Source organism: Lagopus muta, chromosome 30 (assembly GCF_023343835.1).
Source record: "Lagopus muta isolate bLagMut1 chromosome 30, bLagMut1 primary, whole genome shotgun sequence".
In the NCBI taxonomy this organism is placed as follows: Eukaryota; Metazoa; Chordata; class Aves; order Galliformes; family Phasianidae; genus Lagopus; species Lagopus muta.
This window is the reverse complement of record NC_064462.1, coordinates 1,843,653-1,864,973: the sequence shown is the minus strand read 5'-3', so window position 1 is coordinate 1,864,973 and position 21,321 is coordinate 1,843,653. Positions and strand designations below refer to the sequence as shown.

Here is a 21,321-nt window from a genome sequence, read left to right as displayed (position 1 = left end):
GGGTGGGATATGGGGCACTATGGGGTGGGATATGGGGCAGTTATGGGGTGGTTATGGGGCACTATGGGGTGGGATATGGGGTACTATGGGGTGAGATATGGGGCAGTTATGGGGTGGGATATGGGGCAGCTATGGGGTGGATATGGGGCACTATGGGGTGGGATATGGGGCACTATGGGGTGGGATATGGGGCGCTATGGGGTGGGATATGGGGCACTATGGGGTGGGATAGGGGGTGCTATGGGGTGAGATATGGGGTGGGATATGGGGTGGTAATGCGGTTATAGGGTGGAATATGGGGCACTATGGGGTGGGAATGGGGCACTATGGGGTGGGATATGGGGCAGTTATGGGGTGGGACATGGGGCAGTTATGGGGGGGATATGGGGCAGTTATGGGGTGGGATATGGGGTGGGATATGGGGCACTATGGGGTAGGATATGGGGTGGGATATGGGGCGCTATGGGGTGGGATATGGGGCACTATGGGGTGGGATATGGGGCAGCTATGGGGTGGGATATGGGGCACTATGGGGTGGGATATGGGGCACTATGGGGTGGGATATGGGGCAGTTATGGGGTGGGATATGGGGCACTATGGGGTGGGATATGGGGCAGTTATGGGGTGGGATATGGGGCAGCTATGGGGGGAGATATGGGGCAGTTATGGGGCAGCTATAGGGCAGCTATAGGGCAGTTATAGGGCAGCTATAGGGCAGCTATAGGGCAGCTATAGGGCAGTTATAGGGCAGTTGTAGGGCAGTTATAGGACAGCTATAGGGCAGCTATAGGGCAGCTATAGGGCAGCTATGGGGCAGCTATAGGGCAGCTATAGGGCAACTATAGGACAGCTATAGGGCAGCTATAGGCCATCCATAGGGCAATTATAGGGCAATCATAGGGCAGCTATAGGGCATCCATAGGGCAGCTATAGGGCAGCAGTCGGGCAGCAGTGGGGCAGCTATAGGGCAGTTATAGGCCATCCATAGGGCAATCATAGGGCAGCTATAGGGCATCCATAGGGCAATTATAGGGCAATCATACGGCAATCATAGGGCAGTTGTAGGGCAGCTATAGGGCAGCTATAGGGCAGCTATAGGGCAGTTGTAGGGCAGCTATAGGGCAGTTGTAGGGCAGCTATAGGGCAGTTGTAGGGCAACTATAGGGCAGACATGGGGCAGCTATAGGGCAGCTATTGACCATCCATAGGGCAATCATAGGGCAATCATAGGGCAGTTATAGGGCAGCTATAGGGCATCCATAGGGCAGCAGTGGGGCAGCTATAGGGCAGCTATAGGGCAGTTATGGGGCAGCTATAGGGCAGCTATAGGGCAGTTATAGGGCAGCTATGGGGCAGCCATGGGGCAGCTATAGGGCAGGTAAAGGCCATCCACAGGCCATCCATAGGGCAACTATAGGGCAATCATAGGGCAGTTGTAGGGCAGCTATAGGGCAGCTATAGGGCAGCTATGGATCAGCCATGGGGCAGCTATAGGGCAGCTATAGTGCAGATATAGGGCAGCTATGGATCAGCCATGGGGCAGCTATAGGGCAGCTATAGGCCATCCATAGGGCAATTATAGGGTAGTCATAGGGCAGTTGTAGGGCAGGTATAGGGCGGCTATAGGGCAGCTATAGGGCAGTTATAGGGCAGCTGTGGGGCAGCTATGGGTCAGCCATGGGGCAGCTATAGGGCAGCTATAGGGCAGCTATAGGGCATCCATAGTGCAATTATAGGGCAATCATAGGGCAGCTATAGGGCAGGTGTGGGGCAGCTATAGGGCAGTTATAGGGCAGCTATAGGGCAGCTATAGGGCAGCTATAGGGCAGTTATAGGGCAGCTATAGGGCATCCATAGGGCAGCTATAGGGCATCCATAGGGCATCCATAGGGCAATTATAGGGCAATCATAGGGCAATCATAGGGCATCCCTATGGCATCCATAGAGCATCCATAGGGCAGCTATAGGGCAGCTATAGGGCAGCTATGGGTCAGCCATGTGGCAGCTATAGGCCATCCATAGGCCATCCATAGGGCAATTATAGGGCAGTCATAGGGCATCCCTATGGCATCCATAGGGCAGTTGTAGGGCAGTTGTAGGGCAGCTATAGGGCAGCTATAGGGCATCCATAGGGCAATTATAGGGCAATTATAGGGCATCCATAGGGCATCCGTATGGCATCCATAGGGCATCCATAGGGCAGCTATAGGGCAGGTGTGGGGCAGCTATGGGGCAGCTATAGGGCAGCTGTAGGCCATCCACAGGGCATCTATAGGGCAATTATAGGGCAATTATAGGGCAATTATAGGGCATCCCTATGGCATCCATAGGGCAGTAATAGGGCAGCTGTAGGGCAGCTATAGGGCAGCTATGGGGCAGCTATAGGGCAGTTATAGGGCAGTTATAGGGCAGCTATAGGGCATCTATAGGGCAGCTATAGGGCAGTTATAGGGCAGCTATAGGGCATCTATAGGGCAGCTATAGGGCAGTTATAGGGCAGCTATAGGGCAGCAGTGGGGCAGCCGTGGGGCAGCCGTGGGCTCACCATCGGGTCAGGGCGTCCTGGATGGCGCTGGTGAGCGCGTGGCCGAGGTGCAGCGTCCCGGTGACGTTGGGGGGGGGGACGCACATCATGAACACCCCGTGGGGGTTCGGCTCCGAGATGCTGCTGCGCTGTGGGGCAGAGGGAGAAAAACAGGGGGGGGGTGTGGGGTGATGGGGGGTGGCTGTGGGGTGCTATGGGGTGCTATGGGGTGGCTATGGGGTGCTATGGGGTGCTATGGGGCATAGAGGGGTGGTTATGGGGTGCTATGGGGCACAGAGGGGTGGTTATGGGGTGCTATGGGGTGGCTGTTGGGTGGCTATGGGGCATAGGGGGGTGGCTATGGGGCGCTATGGGGTGGCTACAGGGCACAGGGGGGCGGCTATGGGGTGCTATGGGGTGCTATGGGGTGCTATGGGGTGGCTATGGGGTGGCTATGGGGCATAGGGGGGTGGCTATGGGGCGCTATGGGGTGCTATGGGGTGGCATGGGGTGCTATGGGGCACAGGGGGTGGCTATGGAGGTGCCATGGGGTGGCTATGGGGTGCTATGGGGCACAGAGCGGTGGTTATGGGGTGCTATGGGGTGCTATGGGGTGCTAGGGGTGGCATGGGGTGGCTATGGGGCACAGGGGGGTGGTTATGGGGTGCTATGAGGTGGCTATGGGGTGCTATGGGGTGCTATGGGGTGGCTACAAGGCACAGGGGGGTGGCTATGGGGTGGCTAAGGGGTGGCTATGGGGTGCTATGGGGTGGCTATGGGGTGCTATGGGGCACGGGGGTGGCTATGGGGTGCTATGGGGTGGCTATGGGGTGCTATGGGGCACTAAGGGGTGGTTATGGGGTGCTATGAGGTGGCTATGGGGTGCTATGGGGTGGTATGGGGTGGTATGGGGTGGGTATGGGGTGGCTATGGGATGCTATGGGGTGGTATGGTTGGCTATGGGGTGGCTATGGGGTGCTATGGGGTGCTATGGGGTGGCTATGGGGTGGCTATGGGGTGCTATGGGGTGCTATGGGGTGGCTATGGGGTGGTATGGGGTGGCTATGGGGTGGCTATGGGGTGTATGGGGTGCTATGGGGTGGCTATGGGGTGGCTATAAGGCACAGGGAGGTGGTTATGGGGTGCTATGGGGTGCTATGGGGTGGCTGTGGGGCACAGGGGGGTGGTTATGGGGTGCTATGGGGCATAGGGGGGTGTCTAAGGGGCACAGTTGGGTGTCTATGGGGTGCCCATGGGGTGCTATGGGGTGCTATGGGGTGGCTATGCGGGTGCTATGGGTTGCTATGGGGCACTATGGGGTGCTATGGGGTGACTATGTGGTGCTATGGGGTGCTATGGGGTGCTATGGGGGTGCTATGGGGTGCTATGGGGCGCTATGGGGTGCTATGGGGTGGCTATGGGGTGCTATGGGGTGGCTATGGGGTGCTATGGGGCGCTATGGGGTGCTATGGGGTGGCTATGGTGTGGCTATGGGGTGCTATGGGGCCATGGGGGTTTGGCTCTGAGATGCCGCTGCGCTGTGGGGCAGAGGGAGAAGAAACAGGGGGGGGTGTGGGGTGATGGGGGGTGGCTATGGGGTGGCTATGGGGTGGCTATGGGGTGGCTATGGGGTGGCTATGGGGTGTCTATGGGGGGGCTATGGGGTGCTATGGGGTGCCTATAGGGCACAGGGGGGTGGTTATGGGGTGCTATGGGGTGGCTATGGGGTGGTTATGGGGTGCTATGAGGTGGCTATGGGGTGCTATGGGGCACAGAGGGGTGGTTATGGGGTGCTATGGGGTGGCTGTGGGGTGCTATGGGGTGGCTATGGGGTGCTATGGGGCACTAAGGGGTGGTTATGGGGGTGCTATGGGGTGGCTATGGGGTGCTATGGGATGGCTATGGGGCACAGGGGGGTGGTTATGGGGTGCTATGGGGTGGCTATGGGGCGCTATGGGGTGCTATGGGGTGGCATGGGGTGCTATGGGGCACAGGGGGTGGCTATGGGGTGCTATGGGGTGGCTATGGGGTGGCTATGGGGTGCTATGGGGTGCTATGGGGCGCTATGGGGTGCTATGGGGTGGCTATGGGGCACAGGGGGGTGGTTATGGGGCACTATGGGGTGGCTATGGGGTGGCTATGGGGTAGCTATGGGGTAGCTATGGGGTGCTATGGGGGTGGCTATGGGGTGGCTGTGGGGTGGCTGTGGGGTGCTATGGGGTGCTATGGGGTGGCTATGGGGTGGCTGTGGGGTGGCTGTGGGGTGCTATGGGGTGCTATGGGGCACAGGGGGGTGGCTATGGAGGTTCTATGGGGTGGCTATGGGGCACAGGGGGTGGCTATGGGGTGGCTATGGGGTGGCTATGGGGAGCTATGGGGAGCTATGGGGAGCTATGGGGTAGCTATGGGGTGCTATGGGGCACAGGGGGGTGGCTATGGGCGTGCTATCGGGTGTTATGGGGTGGCTATAAGGCACAGGGGGGTGGTTATGGGGTGCTATGGGGCACAGGGGGTGGTTATGGGGTGCTATGGGGCATAGCGGGATGTCTATGGGGGTGCTATGGGGTGCTATGGGGTGTCTATGGGGTGCTATGGGGTGTCTATGGGGTGGCTATGGGGTGGCTATGGGGTGCTATGGGGCACAGTGGGGTGCTATGGGGCGCTCTGGGGTGTCCATGGGGTGCTATGGAGTGGCTATGAGGAGGTTATGGGGTGACTATGGGGTGCTATGAGGTGGCTGTGTGTTGGCTGTGGGGTGGCTATGGAGTGCTATGGGGTGGCTGTGGGGCACAGGGGTTGGTTATGGGGTGCTATGGGGCCGTGGGGGTTCGGCTCCAAGATGCCGCTGCGCTGTGGGGCAGAGGGAGAAAAAACAGGGGGGGGGGGGGTGTGTGGGGTGGCTGGGGGGTGGCTGTGGGGTGGCATGGGGTGGCTATGGGGTGCTATGGGGGTGCTATGGGGCACTATGGGGTGCTATGGGGTGCTAAGGGGCCGTGGGGGTTCGGCTCTGAGATGCCGCTGCACTGTGGGGCAGAGGGAGAAGAAACAGGGGTGGGGGGTGTGGGGTGATGGGGGGTGGCTGTGGGGTGGCTGTGGGGTGGCTATGGGGCACAGGGGGGTGGTTATGGGGTGCTATGGGGCACAGGGGGGTGGTTATGGGGTGCTATGGAGTGGCTATCGGGTGCTATGGGGTGCTATGGGGTGCTATGGGGTGCTATGGGGCACAGGGGGGTGGTTATGGGGTGCTATGGGGTGGTTATGGGGTGCTATGGGGCATAGGGGGGTGTCTAAGGGGCACAGTTGGGTGTCTATGGGGTGCCCATGGGGTGCTATGGGGTGGCTATGGGGTGGCTATGGGGTGCTATGGGGTGGCTATGGGGTGGCTATGGGGTGGCTATGGGGTGGCTATGGGGTGCTATGGGGTGGCTATGGGGTGCTATGGGGTGGCTATGGGGTGCTATGGGGCATAGGGGGGTGGCTATGGGGCACTATGGGGTGCTATGGGGTGGCTATGGGGAGCTATGGGGTGGCTATGGGGTGGCTATGGGATGCCTATAGGGCACAGGGGGGTGGTTATGGGGTGCTATGGGGTGGCTACGGGGTGCTATGGGGTGGCTATGGGGCACAGGGGGTGGTTATGGGGTGCTATGGGGCATCGCGAGGTGTCTATGGGGGTGCTATGGGGAGCTATGGAGTGCTATGGGGTGCTATGGGGCACAGGGGGTGGCTATGGGGTGCTATGGGGTGCTATGGGGTGCTATGGGGCACAGTGGGGTGGCTATAGGGGGTGCTACGGGGCGCTAGTGGGTGCCTATAGGGCACAGGGGGGTGGTTATGGAGTGCTATGGGGTGGCTATGGGGTGCTATGGGGTGCTATGGGGCACGGGGGTGGCTATGGGGTGCTATGGGGTGCTATGGGGTGCTATGGGGCACTAAGGGGTGGTTATGGGGTGCTATGAGGTGGCTATGGGGTGCTATGGGGTGCTATGGGGCACGGGGGTGGCTATGGGGTGCTATGGGGTGCTATGGGGTGGCTACAAGGCACAGGGGGGTGGCTATGGGGTGGCTATGGGGTGCTATGGGGTGGCTAAGGGGTGGCTATGGGGTGCTATGGGGTGGCTATGGGGTGCTATGGGGTGCTATGGGGCACGGGGGTGGCTATGGGGTGCTATGGAGTGCTATGGGGCACTAAGGGGTGGTTATGGGGTGCTATGAGGTGGCTATGGGGTGCTATGGGGTGCTATGGGGTGCTATGGGGTGGTATGGGGTGGCTATGGGGGGGCTATGGGGTGCTATGGGGTGGCTATGGGGTGGCTATGGGGTGGTGTGGGGTGGTGTGGGGTGGTATGGGGTGGCTATGGGGTGCTATGGGGTGCTATGGGGTGGCTACAGGGCACAGGGGGGGTGGCTATGGGGTGCTATGGGGCACAGGGGGGTGGTTATGGGGTGCTATGGAGTGGCTATCGGGTGCTATGGGGTGCTACGGGGTGCTATGGGGCACAGGGGGGTGGCTATGGAGGTTCTATGGGGTGCTATGGGGTGCTATGGGGTGGCATGGGGTGCTATGGGGTGCTATGGGGTGGCTATGGGGTGGCTATGGGGTGCTATGGGGTGGCTATGGGGTGGCCTATGGGGTGCTATGGGGTGGCTATGGGGTGCTATGGGGCACAGGGGGGGGTTATGGGGTGCTATGGGGCATAGGGGGGTGCCTATGGAGCACAGTTGGGTGTCTATGGGGTGGCTATGGGGCGCTATAGGGTGTCTATGGGGTGCTATGGGGCACAGTTGGGTGTCTATAGTGTGGTTATGGGGTGCTATGGGGTTTCTAAGGGGTGGCTATGGGGCAGCTAAGGGGTTTCTATGGGGCATCTATGGGGCAGCTAAGGGGGTTCTATGGGGCAGCCATGGGGTTTCTATGGGTCAGCTTTGGGGCAGCCATAGGGTTTCTATGGGGCAGCCATGGGGCATGTATGGGGCGGCCATGGGGTTTCTATGGGGCAGCTTTGGGGCAGCCATAGGGTTTCTATGGGGCAGCTATGGGGCATCTATGGGGCAGCCATGGGGCTTCTGTGGGGCAGCCATGGGGCTTCTGTGGGGCAGCCATGAGGCATGTATGGGACAGCTGTGGGGCAGCAGTGGGGCAGCCATGGGGCTTCTATGGGGCAGCCATGGGGCAGCTATGGGGCAGCCAAGGGGTTTCTATGGGGCAGCCATGCGGTTTCTATGGGGCAGCCGTGGGGCAGCCATAGGGCATCTATGGGGCAGCCATGGCGCAGCCATAGGGTTTCTATGGGACAGCCATGGGGTTTCTATGGGGCAGCTATGGGGCAGCCATGGGGTTTCTATGGGGCATCTATGGGGCAGCCATGGGGCAGCTGTGGGGCAGCCAAGGGGTTTCTATGGGGCAGCTATGGGGCTTCTATGGGGCAGCTGTGGGGCATCTATGGGGCAGCCATAGGGTTTCTATGGGGCAGCCATGGGGCAGCTATGGGGTAGCTATGGGTTATCTATGGAGCAGCCATGGGGTTTCTATGGGGCACTTATGGGGCAGCTATGGGGCATCTATGGGGCAGCCATGGGGCTTCTGTGGGGCAGCCATGGGGCAGCCATGGGGCAGCTAAGGGGCAGCCATGGGGTTTCTATGGGGCAGCTATGGGGCATCTATGGGGCAGCCATGGGGCAGCTATGGGGCAGCTATGGGGTTTCTATGGGGTATCTATGGGGCAGCTATGGCGCAGCCGTGGGGCAGCTATGGGGTTTCTATGGGGCAGCCATGGGGCTTCTATGGGGCAGCCGTGGGGTTTCTATGGGGCAGCCATAGGGTTTCTATGGGGCAGCCATGTGGCAGCTATGGTGCAGCTATGGTGCAGCTATGGGGCAGCTGTGGGGCAGCCATGGGGCATCAATGGGGCAGCCATAGTGTTTCTATGGGGCAGCCATGAGGTTTCTATGGGGCAGCTATGGGGCAGCTATGGGGTTTCTATGGGGCAGCCATGGGGCTTCTGTGGGGCAGCCATGAGGCATGTATGGGGCAGCTATGGGGTTTCTATGGGGCATCTATGGGGCAGCCATAGGGTTTCCATGGGGCATCTATGGGGCAGCCATGGGGTTTCTATGGGGCAGCCGTGGGGCTTCTATGGGGCAGCTGTGGGGCAGCCACAGGGTTTCTATGGGGCCACCATAGGGTTTCTATGGGGCAGCCATGGGGTTTCTATGGGGCAGCCATAGGGTTTCTATGGGGCAGCCATGGGGCAGCCATGGGGTTTCTATGGGGCAGCTATGGGGCCACCATAGGGTTTCCATGGGGCATCTATGGGGCAGCCATGAGGTATCTATGGGGCAGCTATGGGGCGTCTATGGGGCAGCCATGGGGTTTCTATGGGGCAGCTATGGGGCTTCTATGGGGCAGCTGTGGGGCAGCTGTGGGGCAGCCATAGGGTTTCCATGGGGCATCTATGGGGCAGCCATGAGGTATCTATGGGGCAGCCATAGGGTTTCTATGGGGCAGCTGTGGGGCTTCTATGGGGCAGCTGTGGGGCAGCCACAGGGTTTCTATGGGGCAGCCATAGGGTTTCTATGGGGCAGCCATGGGGCATCTATGGGGCAGCCATGGGGCAGCCGTGGGGCAGCTATGGGGCAGCTATGGGGCAGCTATGGGGCAGCCGTGGGGCAGCTATGGGGCAGCTATGGGGCAGCTATGGGGCATCTATGGGGCAGCCATGGGGCAGCCGTGGGGCAGCTATGGGGCAGCTGTGGGGCAGCCATGGGGCAGCCATGGGGTTTCTATGGGGCAGCCATAGGGCATCTATGGGGCAGCCATAGGGTGTCTATGGGGCAGCCATGGGGTTTCTATGGGGCACTTATGGGGCACTTATGGGGCAGCCATGGGGCAGCTATGGGACAGCCATGGGGTTTCTATGGGGCATCCATGGGGCATCTATGGGGCAGCCATAGGGTTTCTATGGGTCAGCTGTAGGGCAGCTATGGGGCAGCCATGGGGTTTCTATGGGGCAGCTATGGGGCAGCCATGGGGCAGCTATGGGGCAGCTATGGGGCAGCTGTGGGGCAGCCATGGTGTTTCTATGGGGCAGCCATGGGGTTTCTATGGGGCAGCTATGGGGCAGCCGTGGGGCAGCTATGGTGCAGCTATGGGGCAGCTGTGGGGCAGCTATGGGGCAGCCGTGGGGCAGCTATGGGGCAGCAATGGGGCAGCCATGGGGCAGCCATGGGGCATCCATGGGGCAGCTATGGGGCAGCCGTGGGGCAGCTATGGGGCAGGCGCTGACCCCATACTCCGGCTTGAAGAATCCCTCCTTCTCCCACCAGCTGTACCAGGCCGCCTCCACGTAACGCGGGCTGTAGGAATCCGGCAGCGGCACCGAAACGTCTGTGGGGCACAGCGGGATGTGGGGGGGGGGTGAGCTGGGGGGTGGGGGGTGGGGGGGAGATGGGGGGAGATGGGGGGGGATGGGGGGTGGAGGGGGGATGGGGGGCTATGGGGAGATGGGGGGGGATGGGGGGTTATGGGGAGATGTGGGGTGGGGGGGAGATGGGGGGAGATGGGGGGTGGGGGGCAGATGGGGGGAGATGGGGGGGGATGGGGGATGTGGGGGGATGGGGGAGATGGGGGGTGGGGGGGGGTGGGGGGGAGATGGGGGGTGGGGGGGGGATGGGGGGTGATGGGGAGATGGGGAGTGGGGGGGAGATGGGGGGGTGGGGGGGGAGATGTGGGGTGGGGGGGAGATGGGGGGGGATGGGGGGTTATGGGGAGATGTGGGGTGGGGGGCAGATGGAGGGTGTGGGGAGATGGAGGGTGGGGGGGAGATGGGGGGGGGACATGGGGGGTTATGGGGTGATGGGGAGATGTGGGGTGGGAGGGAGATGTGGGGGTGATGGGGGTTTATGGGGAGATGTGGGGTTATGGGGTGATGGGGGGTGGGGGGGGCTGTGGGGTTATGGGGTGTTATGGGGGACTATGGGGTGATGTGGGGTGGAGGGGGGTAATGTGGGGTGGGGGGGAGATGTGGGGTTATGGGGTGATGTGGGGTGGGGGGGAGATGTGGGGTGGAGGGGTTATGGGGGGAGATGGGGGGATGTGGGGAGATGTGGGGTGGGATGGAGATGGGGTGTGATGGGGGGAGATGGGGGGTGGAGGGGAGATGGGGGGTGGGGGGAGATGTGGGGTGGGGGGGAGATGGGGGGGTGATGGGGGTTATGGGGAGATGTGGGGTGATGGGGGGTGGGGGGGAGATGGGGGGGTGATGGGGGTTATGGGGGGTGATGGGGGTTATGGGGAGATGTGGGGTTATGGGGTGATGGGGAAATGTGGGGTGGTGGGGTTGTGGGGTTATGGGGGGTTCTGGGGGCTATGAGGGGTTATGGGGAGATGTGGGGTGATGGGGGGCTGTGGGGAGATGTGGGGTGATGGGGGGTGGGGGGGAGATGTGGGGTGGGGGGGAGATGGGGTGATGGGGGGTTATGGGGAGATGTGGGGTTATGGGGTGGTGGGGAGATGTGGGGTGGGGGGGAGATGTGGGGTTGTGGGGTGTTATGGGGAGATGTGGGGTTGTGGGGTGGTGGGGGGTAATGGGGAGATGTGGGGCTGTAGGAATCTGGCAGCGGCACCGAAACGTCTGTGGGGCACAGCGGGGGGGTGTGGGGGGGGTCAGCTGGGGGGCTGGGGGGTGGGGGGGGATGGGGGGAGATGTGGGGTGGGGGGGGAGATGTGGGGTGATGGGGTGATGTGGGGAGATGGGGGCTGGGGGGGTGGGGGGGGATGTGGGGAGATGGGGGGTGGGGGGGGTCAGCTGGGGGCTGGGGGGGTGGGGGGGAGATGGGGGAGGGATGGAGATGTGGGGTGATGGGGAGATGTGGGGTGGAGGGGAGTTGGGGGGTGGTGGGGAGATGGGGGGTGATGGGGGGCTGTGGGGTTATGGGGTGATGGGGGGTGGTGGGGAGATGGGGGGTGATGGGGGGTTATGGGGAGATGTGGGGTTATGGGGTGATGGGGAGATGTGGGGTTATGGGGTGTTATGGGGTTATGGGGCATTATGGGGTTAGGGGGTGTTATGGGGTTATGGGGAGATGTGGGGTTATGGGGCGTTATGGGGTTAGGGGGAGATGTGGGGTGGGGGGGAGATGTGGGGTGATGGGGGGAGATGTGGGGTGGAGGGGAGTTGGGGGGTGGGGGGGAGATGGAGGGTGATGGGGTGATGGGGTGATGTGGGGTGGGGAGGAGATGGAGGTGGGGGGGAGTTGTGGGGTGGAGGGGGGTGATGTGGGGTGGTGGGGAGATGGGGGGTGGGGGGGGAGATGTGGGGTTATGGGGAGATGGGGGGAGATGGGGGGTGGGGGGGGGATGGGGGGTGTGGGGGAGAGATGGGGGGTTATGGGGAGATGTGGGGTGGGGGGGAGATGTGGGGTGATGGGGAGATGTGGGGTGGAGGGGAGATGTGGGGTTATGGGAGATGGGGGGGAGATGGGGGGTGCGGGGGTTCTAAGGTTATGGGGTGTTATGGGGTGATGGGGAGATGTGGGTTATGGGGTGTTATGGGGTGATGTGGGTTGGGGGGGAAACGTGGGGTTATGGGGCGATGTGGGGAGATGGGGGGTGATGGGGGGTTATGGGGAGATGTGGGGTTATGGGGTGATGGGGAGATGTGGGGTGGAGTGGGGAGATGGGGGGTTATGGGGTGATGGGGGGTGATGGGGGGAGATGTGGGGTGGAGGGGAGTTGGGGGGTGGGGGGGAGATGGGGGGTTATGGGGAGATGGGGGGTTATGGGGTGGATGGGGAGATGTGGGGTGGTGTGGGGAGATGTGGGGTGGGGGGGAGATGGGGGGTGGGGAGGAGATGGGAGGTGATGATGGGGTTATGGGGAGATGTGGGGTGGGGGGGGCTGTGGGGTTATGGGGTGTTATGGGGGACTATGGGGTGATGTGGGGTTGTGGGGCCGTGGGGTTATGGGGAGATGTGGGGTTATGGGGTGTTTGGGGTTATGGGGCGTTATGGGGTTATGGGGTGTTATGGGGTTATGGGGCGTTATGGGGTTATGGGGTGTTATGGGGTTATGGGGAGATGTGGGGTGGTGAGGAGATGTGGGGTGGGGGGGAGATGTGGGGTGATGGGAGATGGGGGGTTATGGGGAGATGTGGGGTGGTGGGGAGATGGGGAGGGGATGGAGATGTGGGGTGGAGGGGAGATGTGGGGTGGGGGGAGATGGGGGATGGGGGGGAGATGAGGGGTTATGGTTTGATGGGGTGATGGGGGGTTATGGGGTGATGTGGGGTGGGGGGGAGATGAGGGGTGGAGGGGGGAGATGGGGGGTGATGGGGTTGTGGGGTTATGGGGAGATGTGGGGTGGGGGGGGTTCTAAGGTTATGGGGTGTTATGGGGAGATGTGGGGTTATGGGGTGATGTGGGGTGGGGGGAGATGGGGGTGATGGGGGGTTATGGGGAGATGTGGGGTTATGGGGTGATGGGGAGATGTGGGGTGGTGAGGAGATGAGGGGTGGGGGGGGAGATGTGGGGTTATGGGGTGATGGGGGGTGATGGGAGGCTGTGGGGTGATGGGGAAATGGGGGGTGGGGGGGAGATGGGGGGTGGGGGGCAGATGTGGGGTTATGGGGTTGTGGGGAGATGGGGGCTTATGGGGTTATGGGGTGTTATGGGGAGATGGGGGGCTGTGGGGTTATGAGGAGATGTGGGGTGGTGGGGTTGTGGGGTGGGGGGAGATGGGGGGTGATGGGGGGTTATGGGGAGATGTGGGGTTATGGGGTGATGGGAAGATGGGGGTGGGGGGGAGATGTGGGGTTATGGGGTGATGGGGGGTGATGGGGAGATGTGGGGTGGAGGGGGGTGATGTGGGGTGGGGGGGAGATGTGGGGTGGAGGGGTTATGGGGGGAGATGGGGGGATGTGGGGAGATGTGGGGTGGGATGGAGATGGGGTGTGATGGGGGGAGATGGGGGGTGGAGGGGAGATGGGGGGTGGGGGAGATGTGGGGTGGGGGGGAGATGGGGGGTGATGGGAGATGGGGGGGAGATGTGGGGTTATGGGGTGGATGGGGAGATGTGGGGTGGTGTGGGGAGATGGGGGGTGGGGGGGGAAATGGGGGGTGATGGGGGGTAATGGGGAGATGTGGGGTGATGGGGTTGTGGGGAGATGGGGGCTTATGGGGTTATGGAGTGATGTGGGGTGGTGGGGTTGTGGGGTGGGGGGGAGATGGGGGGTGATAGGGGGTTATGGGGAGATGTGGGGTGGGGGGAGATGAGGGGTGGGGGGAGATGGGGGGTTATGGGGTGATGGGGGTGATGGGGGGAGATGTGGGGTGGAGGGGAGTTGGGGGGTGGGGGGGAGATGTGGGGTTATGGGGAGATGTGGGGTGGGGGGCAGATGGGGGGTTATGGGGTGATGGGGAGATGTGGGGTGGGGGGGAGATGTGGGGTGATGGGGGGTGGAGGGTAGATGGGGGGTGGGGGGGAGATGTGGGGTTATGGGGTTATGGGAGATGGGGGGTGGGGGGGGCTGTGGGGTTATGGGGTGTTATGGGGGACTATGGGGTGATGTGGGGTGGAGGGGGGTGATGTGGGGTGGGGGGGAGATGTGGGGTTATGGGGTGATGTGGGGTGGGGGGGGAGATGTGGGGTGGAGGGGTTATGGGGGGAGATGGGGGGATGTGGGGAGATGTGGGGTGGGATGGAGATGGGGGTGTGATGGGGGGAGATGGGGGGTGGAGGGGAGATGGGGGGTGGGGGGAGATGTGGGGTGGGGGGGAGATGGGGGGTGATGGGAGATGGGGGGAGATGTGGGGTTATGGGGTGGATGGGGAGATGTGGGGTGGTGTGGGGAGATGGGGGGTGGGGGGGGAAATGGGGGGTGATGGGGGGTAATGGGGAGATGTGGGGTGATGGGGTTGTGGGGAGATGGGGGCTTATGGGGTTATGGAGTGATGTGGGGTGGTGGGGTTGTGGGGTGGGGGGGAGATGGGGGGTGATAGGGGGTTATGGGGAGATGTGGGGTGGGGGGGAGATGAGGGGTGGGGGGAGATGGGGGTTATGGGGTGATGGGGGTGATGGGGGGAGATGTGGGGTGGAGGGGAGTTGGGGGGTGGGGGGGAGATGTGGGGTTATGGGGAGATGTGGGGTGGGGGGCAGATGGGGGGTTATGGGGTGATGGGGAGATGTGGGGTGGGGGGGAGATGTGGGGTGATGGGGGGTGGAGGGTAGATGGGGGGTGGGGGGAGATGTGGGGTGGGGGGGAGATGGGGGGTGATGGGGGTTATGGGGAGATGTGGGGTGATGGGGTGATGGGGAGATGTGGGGTGGTGAGGAGATGGGGGGTGATGGGAGATGGGGGGGAGATGTGGGGTTATGGGGTGGATGGGGAGATGTGGGGTGGGGGGGAGATGGGGGGTGGGGGGGGTTCTAAGGTTATGGGGTGTTATGGGGTGTTGGGGGGAGATGTGGGGTGGAGGGGAGATGTGGGGTTATGGGGTGATGTGGGGTGGGGGGGAGATGGGGGGTTATGGGGTGATGGGGAGATGTGGGGTGATGGGGAGATGTGGGGTTATGGGGTGATGGGGGTGGGGGGGAGATGTGGGGTTATGGGGTGATGTGGGGAGATGGGGGTGGGGGGGGGAGATGGGGGGGTGGTGTGGGGAGATGGGGGGTTATGGGGTGATGGGGAGATGTGGGGTGGTGTGGGGAGATGGGGGGTTATGGGGTGATGGGGGGGAGATGGGGTGTGCGGGGATTCTAAGGTTATGGGGTGTTATGGGGCTATGGGGAGATGTGGGGTTATGGGGTGATGTGGGGTGGGGGGGAGATGGGGGGTTATGGGGCGATGGGGAGATGTGGGGTGGGGGGGAGATGGGGGGTGATGGGGGGAGATGGGGGGTGGTGGGGAGTTGGGGGGTGGGGGAGAGATGGGGGGTGGGGGGGAGATGTGGGGTTATGGGGTGATGTGGGGAGATGGGGGGTGGGGGGGAGATGGGGGGTGGGGGGGTTCTAAGGTTATGGGGTGTTATGGGGTTATGGGGAGATGTGGGGTTATGGGGTGATGGGGGGGATGGGGGGCTATGGGGGTATGTGGGGTTGTGGGGTTATGGGGAGATGTGGGGTGGGGGGGGTTCTAAGGTTATGGGGTGTTATGGGGAGATATGGGGTTATGGGGTGATGAGGGGTGGGGGGGGAGATGGGGGGTGGGGGGAGATGGGGGGTTATGGGGTGATGGGGAGATGGGGGTGGGGGGGAGATGTGGGGTTATGGGGTGATGGGGGGGTGATGGGGAGATGTGGGGTGGAGGGGGGGTGATGTGGGGTGGGGGGGAGATGTGGGGTTATGGGGTGATGTGGGGGTGGGGAGATGTGGGGTGGAGGGGTTATGGGGGGAGATGGGGGGATGTGGGGAGATGTGGGGTGGGATGGAGATGGGGTGGGATGGGGGGAGATGGGGGGTGGAGGGGAGATGGGGGGTGGGGGGAGATGTGGGGTGGGGGGGAGATGGGGGCTGATGGGGGTTATGGGGAGATGTGGGGTGATGGGGTGATGGGGAGATGTGGGGTGGTGAGGAGATGGGGGGTGATGGGAGATGGGGGGGAGATGTGGGGTTATGGGGTGGATGGGGAGATGTGGGGTGGGGGGGAGATGGGGGGTGATGGGGTTGTGGGGAGATGGGGGCTTATGGGGTTATGGGGTGTTATGGGGAGATGGGGGGCTGTGGGGTTGTGGGGTGGGGGGGAGATGGGGGTGATGGGGTTGTGGGGAGTTATGGGGTGATGGAGTTGTGGGGAGATGTGGGGTTATGGGGAGATGTGGGGTATGGGGAGATGTGGGGTTATGGGGAGATGTGGGGTTATGGTGTGATGTGCGGTGGGGGGGAGATGTGGGGGTGGGGGAGAGATGTGGGGTTATGGGGTGATGTGGGGTGGGGGGGAGATGTGGGGTGGAGGGGTTATGGGGGGAGATGGGGGGATGTGGGGTGATGGGGAGATGTGGGGGTGGGGGGGAGATGGGGAGTTGTGGGGTGGTGAGGAGATGAGGGGTGGGGGGGAGATGTGGGGAGATGGGGGGTGGGGGGGAGATGGGGGGTGGGGGGGTTCTAAGGTTATGGGGTGTTATGGGGTGATGGGGGGAGATGTGGGGTGGAGGGGAGATGTGGGGTTATGGGGTGATGGGGGGGATGGAGGGCTATGGGGGGATGTGGGGTTATGGGGTGATGGGGAGATGTGGGGTGATGGGGATGTGGGGTTATGGGCGTTATGGGGAGATGTGGGGTGATGGAGTTGTGGGGCTGTGGGCTTATGGGGCTGTGGGGTTATGGGGAGGTGTGGGGTTATGGGGAGATGTGGGGTTATGGGGCGTTATGGGGTGATGGGGTGTTATGGGGTTATGGGGAGATGTGGGGTGATGGGGTTGAGGGCTGTTATGGGGTGATGGGGTTGTGGGGTGGGGGGCAGATGGGGGGTGATGGGGGGTTATGGGGAGATGTGGGTTTATGGGGAGATGGGGGGGTGGGGGGGTTCTAAGGTTATGGGGTGTTATGGGGTTATGTGGAGATGTAGGGTTACGGGTGTTATGGGGGTTATGGGGTGATGTGGGTTGGGGGGTGTTATGGGGTTATGTGGAGATGTAGGGTTACGGGGTGTTATGGGGGTTATGGGGTGATGTGGGTTGGGGGGGGAGACGTGGGGTGATGGGGTGATGGGGGAGATGGGGGGTGGGGGGGGAGATGGGGGATGTGGGGAGATGGGGGGTTATGGGGGACTATGGGGTGATGTGGGGTTGTGGGGTTATGGGGGGTTATGGGGAGATGTGGGGTGGAGGGGGAGATGGGGGGTTATGGGGGCTATCGGGGGTGATAGGGAGATGGGGGGTAGGGGGAGATGTAGGGTTATGGGGTGGTGGGGTTATGGGGAGTTATGGGTGATGGAGTTGTGGGGCTGTGGGGAGATGTGGGGTGATGGGGTTGTGGGGTGGTGGGGCGATGGGGTGTTATGGGGGGTTATGGGGGACTATGGGGGTGATGTGGGGTTGTGGGGATGTGGGGCTATGGGGGAGATGTGGGGTGGTGGGGAGATGTGGGGGTGGGGGAGAGATGGGGTGATGGGGTTATGGGGAGATGTGGGGTGGGGGGGGGCTGTGGGGTTATGGGGTGTTATGGGGGACTATGGGGTGATGTGGGGTTGTGGGGCTGTGGGGTTATGGGGTGTATGGGGTTATGGGGCGTTATGGGGGTTATGGGGAGATGTGGGGTTATGGGGGGTGATGGGGTTGAGGGGTGATATGGAGTGATTGGGTTGTGGGGGTGATGGGGGGGTCATGGGGTTATGGGGAGATGTGGGGGTGATGGGGCTGCGGAGTTATGGGGTGATGTGGGGGTAATGGGGGGGTGTGGGGGCTGTGGGGTGGTGGGGAGATGTGGGGTGATGGGGCTGCGGAGTTATGGGGTGTTATGGGGAGATGTGGGGTGATGGGGCTGCGGAGTTATGGGGTGTTATGGGGAGATGTGGGGTGATGGGGTTGTGGGGTTATGGGGAGATATGGGGTGATGGAGATGTGGGGCTGTGGGGGTTCTGGGGGGTTCTGGGGGCTATGGGGGGTTATGGGGTGATGTGGGGTGGTGGGGTTGTGGGGCGATGGGGGCTTATGGGGTTATGGGGCGTTATGGGGAGATGGGAAGATGTGGGGTGGTGAGGAGATGTGGGGTGATGGGGGCTATGGGGGGTTATGGGGAGATGTGGGGTTATGGTGTGATGTGCGGTGGGGGGGGAGATGTGGGGTTATGGGGTGATGTGGGGTGGGATGGAGATGTGGGTGATGGGGTTATGGGGAGATGTGGGGTGGTGGGGAGATGGGGGGATGTGGGGAGATGTGGGGTGGGGGGGACATGGGGGGTGGGGGGGGGGATGTGGGGGTGGGGGGGGTTCTAAGGTTATGGGGTGTTATGGGGGTTATGGGGAGATGTGGGGTTATGGGGCGTTATGGGGGTTATGGGGTGATGTGGGTTGGGGGGGGGACGTGGGGTTATGGGGTGATGGGGAGATGGGGGGTGGGGGGGAGATGGGGGGTTATGGGGGACTATGGGGTGATGTGGGTTGGGGGGAGATGGGGGGTTATGGGGTGATGGGGAGATGTGGGGGCAGATGGGGGATGATGGGGAGATGAGGGGTTATGGGGAGATGTGGGGGTGGGGGGGGGTTCTAAGGTTATGGGGTGTTATGGGGTTATGGGGAGATGTGGGGTGATGGGGTGATGTGGGGTGGGGGGGAAATGGGGGGTGATGGGGGGTAATGGGGAGATGTGGGGGTGATGGGGTTTTGGGGTTATGGGGTGTTATTGGGTGATGGGGAGATGTGGGGTGATGGGGCTGCGGGGTTTATGGGGTGTTATGGGGAGATGTGGGGTTGTGGGGAGTTATGGGGCTGTGGGGTGATGGGGTTGTGGGGTGTTATGGGGTGATGGGGTTATGGGGAAGATGGGGGGTGGGGGGGTTCTAAGGTTATGGGGTGTTATGGGGTTATGGGGAGATGTGGGGTTATGGGGTGATGGGGGTGGGGGGGGAGATGTGGGGTTATGGGGGTGATGTGGGGAGATGGGGGGCTGTGTGGTTATGGGGTGATGTGGGGGGTAATGGGGAGATGTGGGGCTGTGGGGTGGTGGGGAGATGTGGGGTGATGGGGTTTTGGGGTGTTATGGGGTGATGGGGTTATGGGGGTGATGGGGGCTTATGGAGTTGTGGGGAGTTTGTGGGGTGATGGGGATTTATGGGGTGATGGGGCTGTGGGGGTTTATGGGGTGATGGGGGGTTATGGGGTGATGGGGAGATGTGGGGTTATGGGGAGACATGGGGTTATGGGGAGTTATGGGGTGATGCAGTTGTGGGGCTGTGGGGTTATGGGGAGATGTGGGGTGATGGGGTTGTGGGGTGGTGGGGCGATGGGGTGTTATGGGGTGTTATGGGGGACTATGGGGTGATGTGGGGTTGTGGGGCTGTGGGGGTTATGGGGAGATGTGGGGTTATGGGCTGTTTGGGGTTATGGGGTGTTATGGGGTTATGGGGAGATGTGGGGTGATGGGGAGATATGGGGTGATGGGGTTGTGGGGCTGTGGGGTTCTGGGGGGGTTGTGGGGGCTATGGGGCGTTATGGGGAGATGTGGGGCTGTAGGAATCCGGCAGCGGCACTGAAACGTCTGTGGGGCACAGCGGGGGTGAGGGGTCAGCTGGGGGGCTGGGGGGTGGGGGGGGGATGGGGGGAGATGGGGGGTGGGGGGGTGATGGGGGCTGGGGGGAGATGGGGGGAGATGGGGGGTGGGGGGGAGATGAGGGGTGGGATGGAGATGTGGGGTGATGGGGGGCTATGGGGGATGTGGGGTTATGGGGTGATGGGGAGATGTGGGGTGGTGGGGAGATGGGGGATGGGGGGGGATGGGGGGTTATGGGGTGATGTGGGGTGGGGGGGAGATGGGGGGGTTATGGGGCGATGGGGAGATGTGGGGTGATGGGGAGATGTGGGGTTATGGGGTGATGGGGGTGGGGGGGGAGATGTGGGGTTATGGGGTGATGTGGGGAGATGGGGGGTGGGGGGGAGATGGGGGGGTGGTGGGGGTTATGGGGAGATGTGGGGTTATGGGGGTGATGGGGAGATGTGGGGTGGGGGGGAGATGGGGGGTTATGGGGTTGTGGGGAGATGGGGGCTTATGGGGTTATGGGGAGATGTGGGGTCGATGGGGTTGTGGGGTGGGGGGGGAGATGGGGGGTGATGGGGGGTTATGGGGAGATGTGGGGTTATGGGGTGATGGGGAGATGTGGGGTGGTGTGGGGAGATGGGGGGTTATGGGGAGATGTGGGGTGGGGGGCAGATGGGGGGTTATGGGGTGATGGGGAGATGTGGGGTGGGGGGGAGATGTGGGGTGATGGGGGGTGGAGGGTAGATGGGGGGTGGGGGGGAGATGTGGGGTTATGGGGTGATGGGGAGATGTGGGGTGGGGGGGGAGATGTGGGGTGATGGGGGGTGGAGGGTAGATGGGGGGTGGGGGGGGAGATGTGGGGTTATGGGGTGATGGGGAGATGTGGGGTGGGGGGGAGATGTGGGGTGGTGGGGGCTGGGGGGGAGATGGGGGGTGATGGGGTTATGGGGGAGATGTGGGGTGGGGGGCAGATGGGGGGTTATGGGGTGATGGGGAGATGTGGGGTGGGGGGGAGATGTGGGGTGATGGGGTTGTGGGGAGATGGGGGGCTGTGGGGTTATGGGGTGATATGGGGTGATGGGGTTGTGGGGGTGGGGGGGAGATGGGGGGTGATGGGGTGTGGGGGGGAGATGGGGGGTTATGGGGTGATGGGGGTGATGGGGGGAGATGTGGGGTGGAGGGGAGGTTGGGGGGTGGGGGGGGATGTGGGGGGAGATGTGGGGTGGGGGGGAGATGTGGGGTGGGGGGGTTCTAAGGTTATGGGGTGTTATGGGGTTATGGGGAGATGTGGGGTTGTGGGGTGATGGGGGGGATGGGGGGCTATGGGGGGATGTGGGGTTATGGGGTGATGGGGAGATGTGGGGTGGTGGGGAGGTGGGGGGTGATGGGGTTGTGGGGTTATGGGGAGATGTGGGGTGGGGGGGTTCTAAGGTTATGGGGTGTTATGGGGTTATGGGGAGATGTGGGTTGGGGGGGAGACGTGGGGTTATGGGGGTGATGGGGAGATGGGGGGTGGGGGGGGATGGGGGGTTATGGGGAGATTTAGGTGGGGGGGGAGATGTGGGGGTGGGGGGGAGATGGGGGGTTATGGGGGTTATGGGGTGATGTAA

General features: G+C 62.5%; 1 protein-coding gene across 1 annotated transcript in view; it reads right to left on the bottom strand.

Annotated features, from left to right (window-relative positions):
• The window catches only part of LOC125685974 (valine--tRNA ligase-like), a 128,720-nt gene that overhangs the window by 91,268 nt on the left and 16,131 nt on the right, over positions 1 to 21,321 (bottom strand). The window contains 2 exon segments of the mRNA XM_048929507.1: positions 2,546 to 2,673; positions 9,811 to 9,911. Of these exon segments, the coding sequence (XP_048785464.1) occupies positions 2,546 to 2,673; positions 9,811 to 9,911 (229 nt within the window).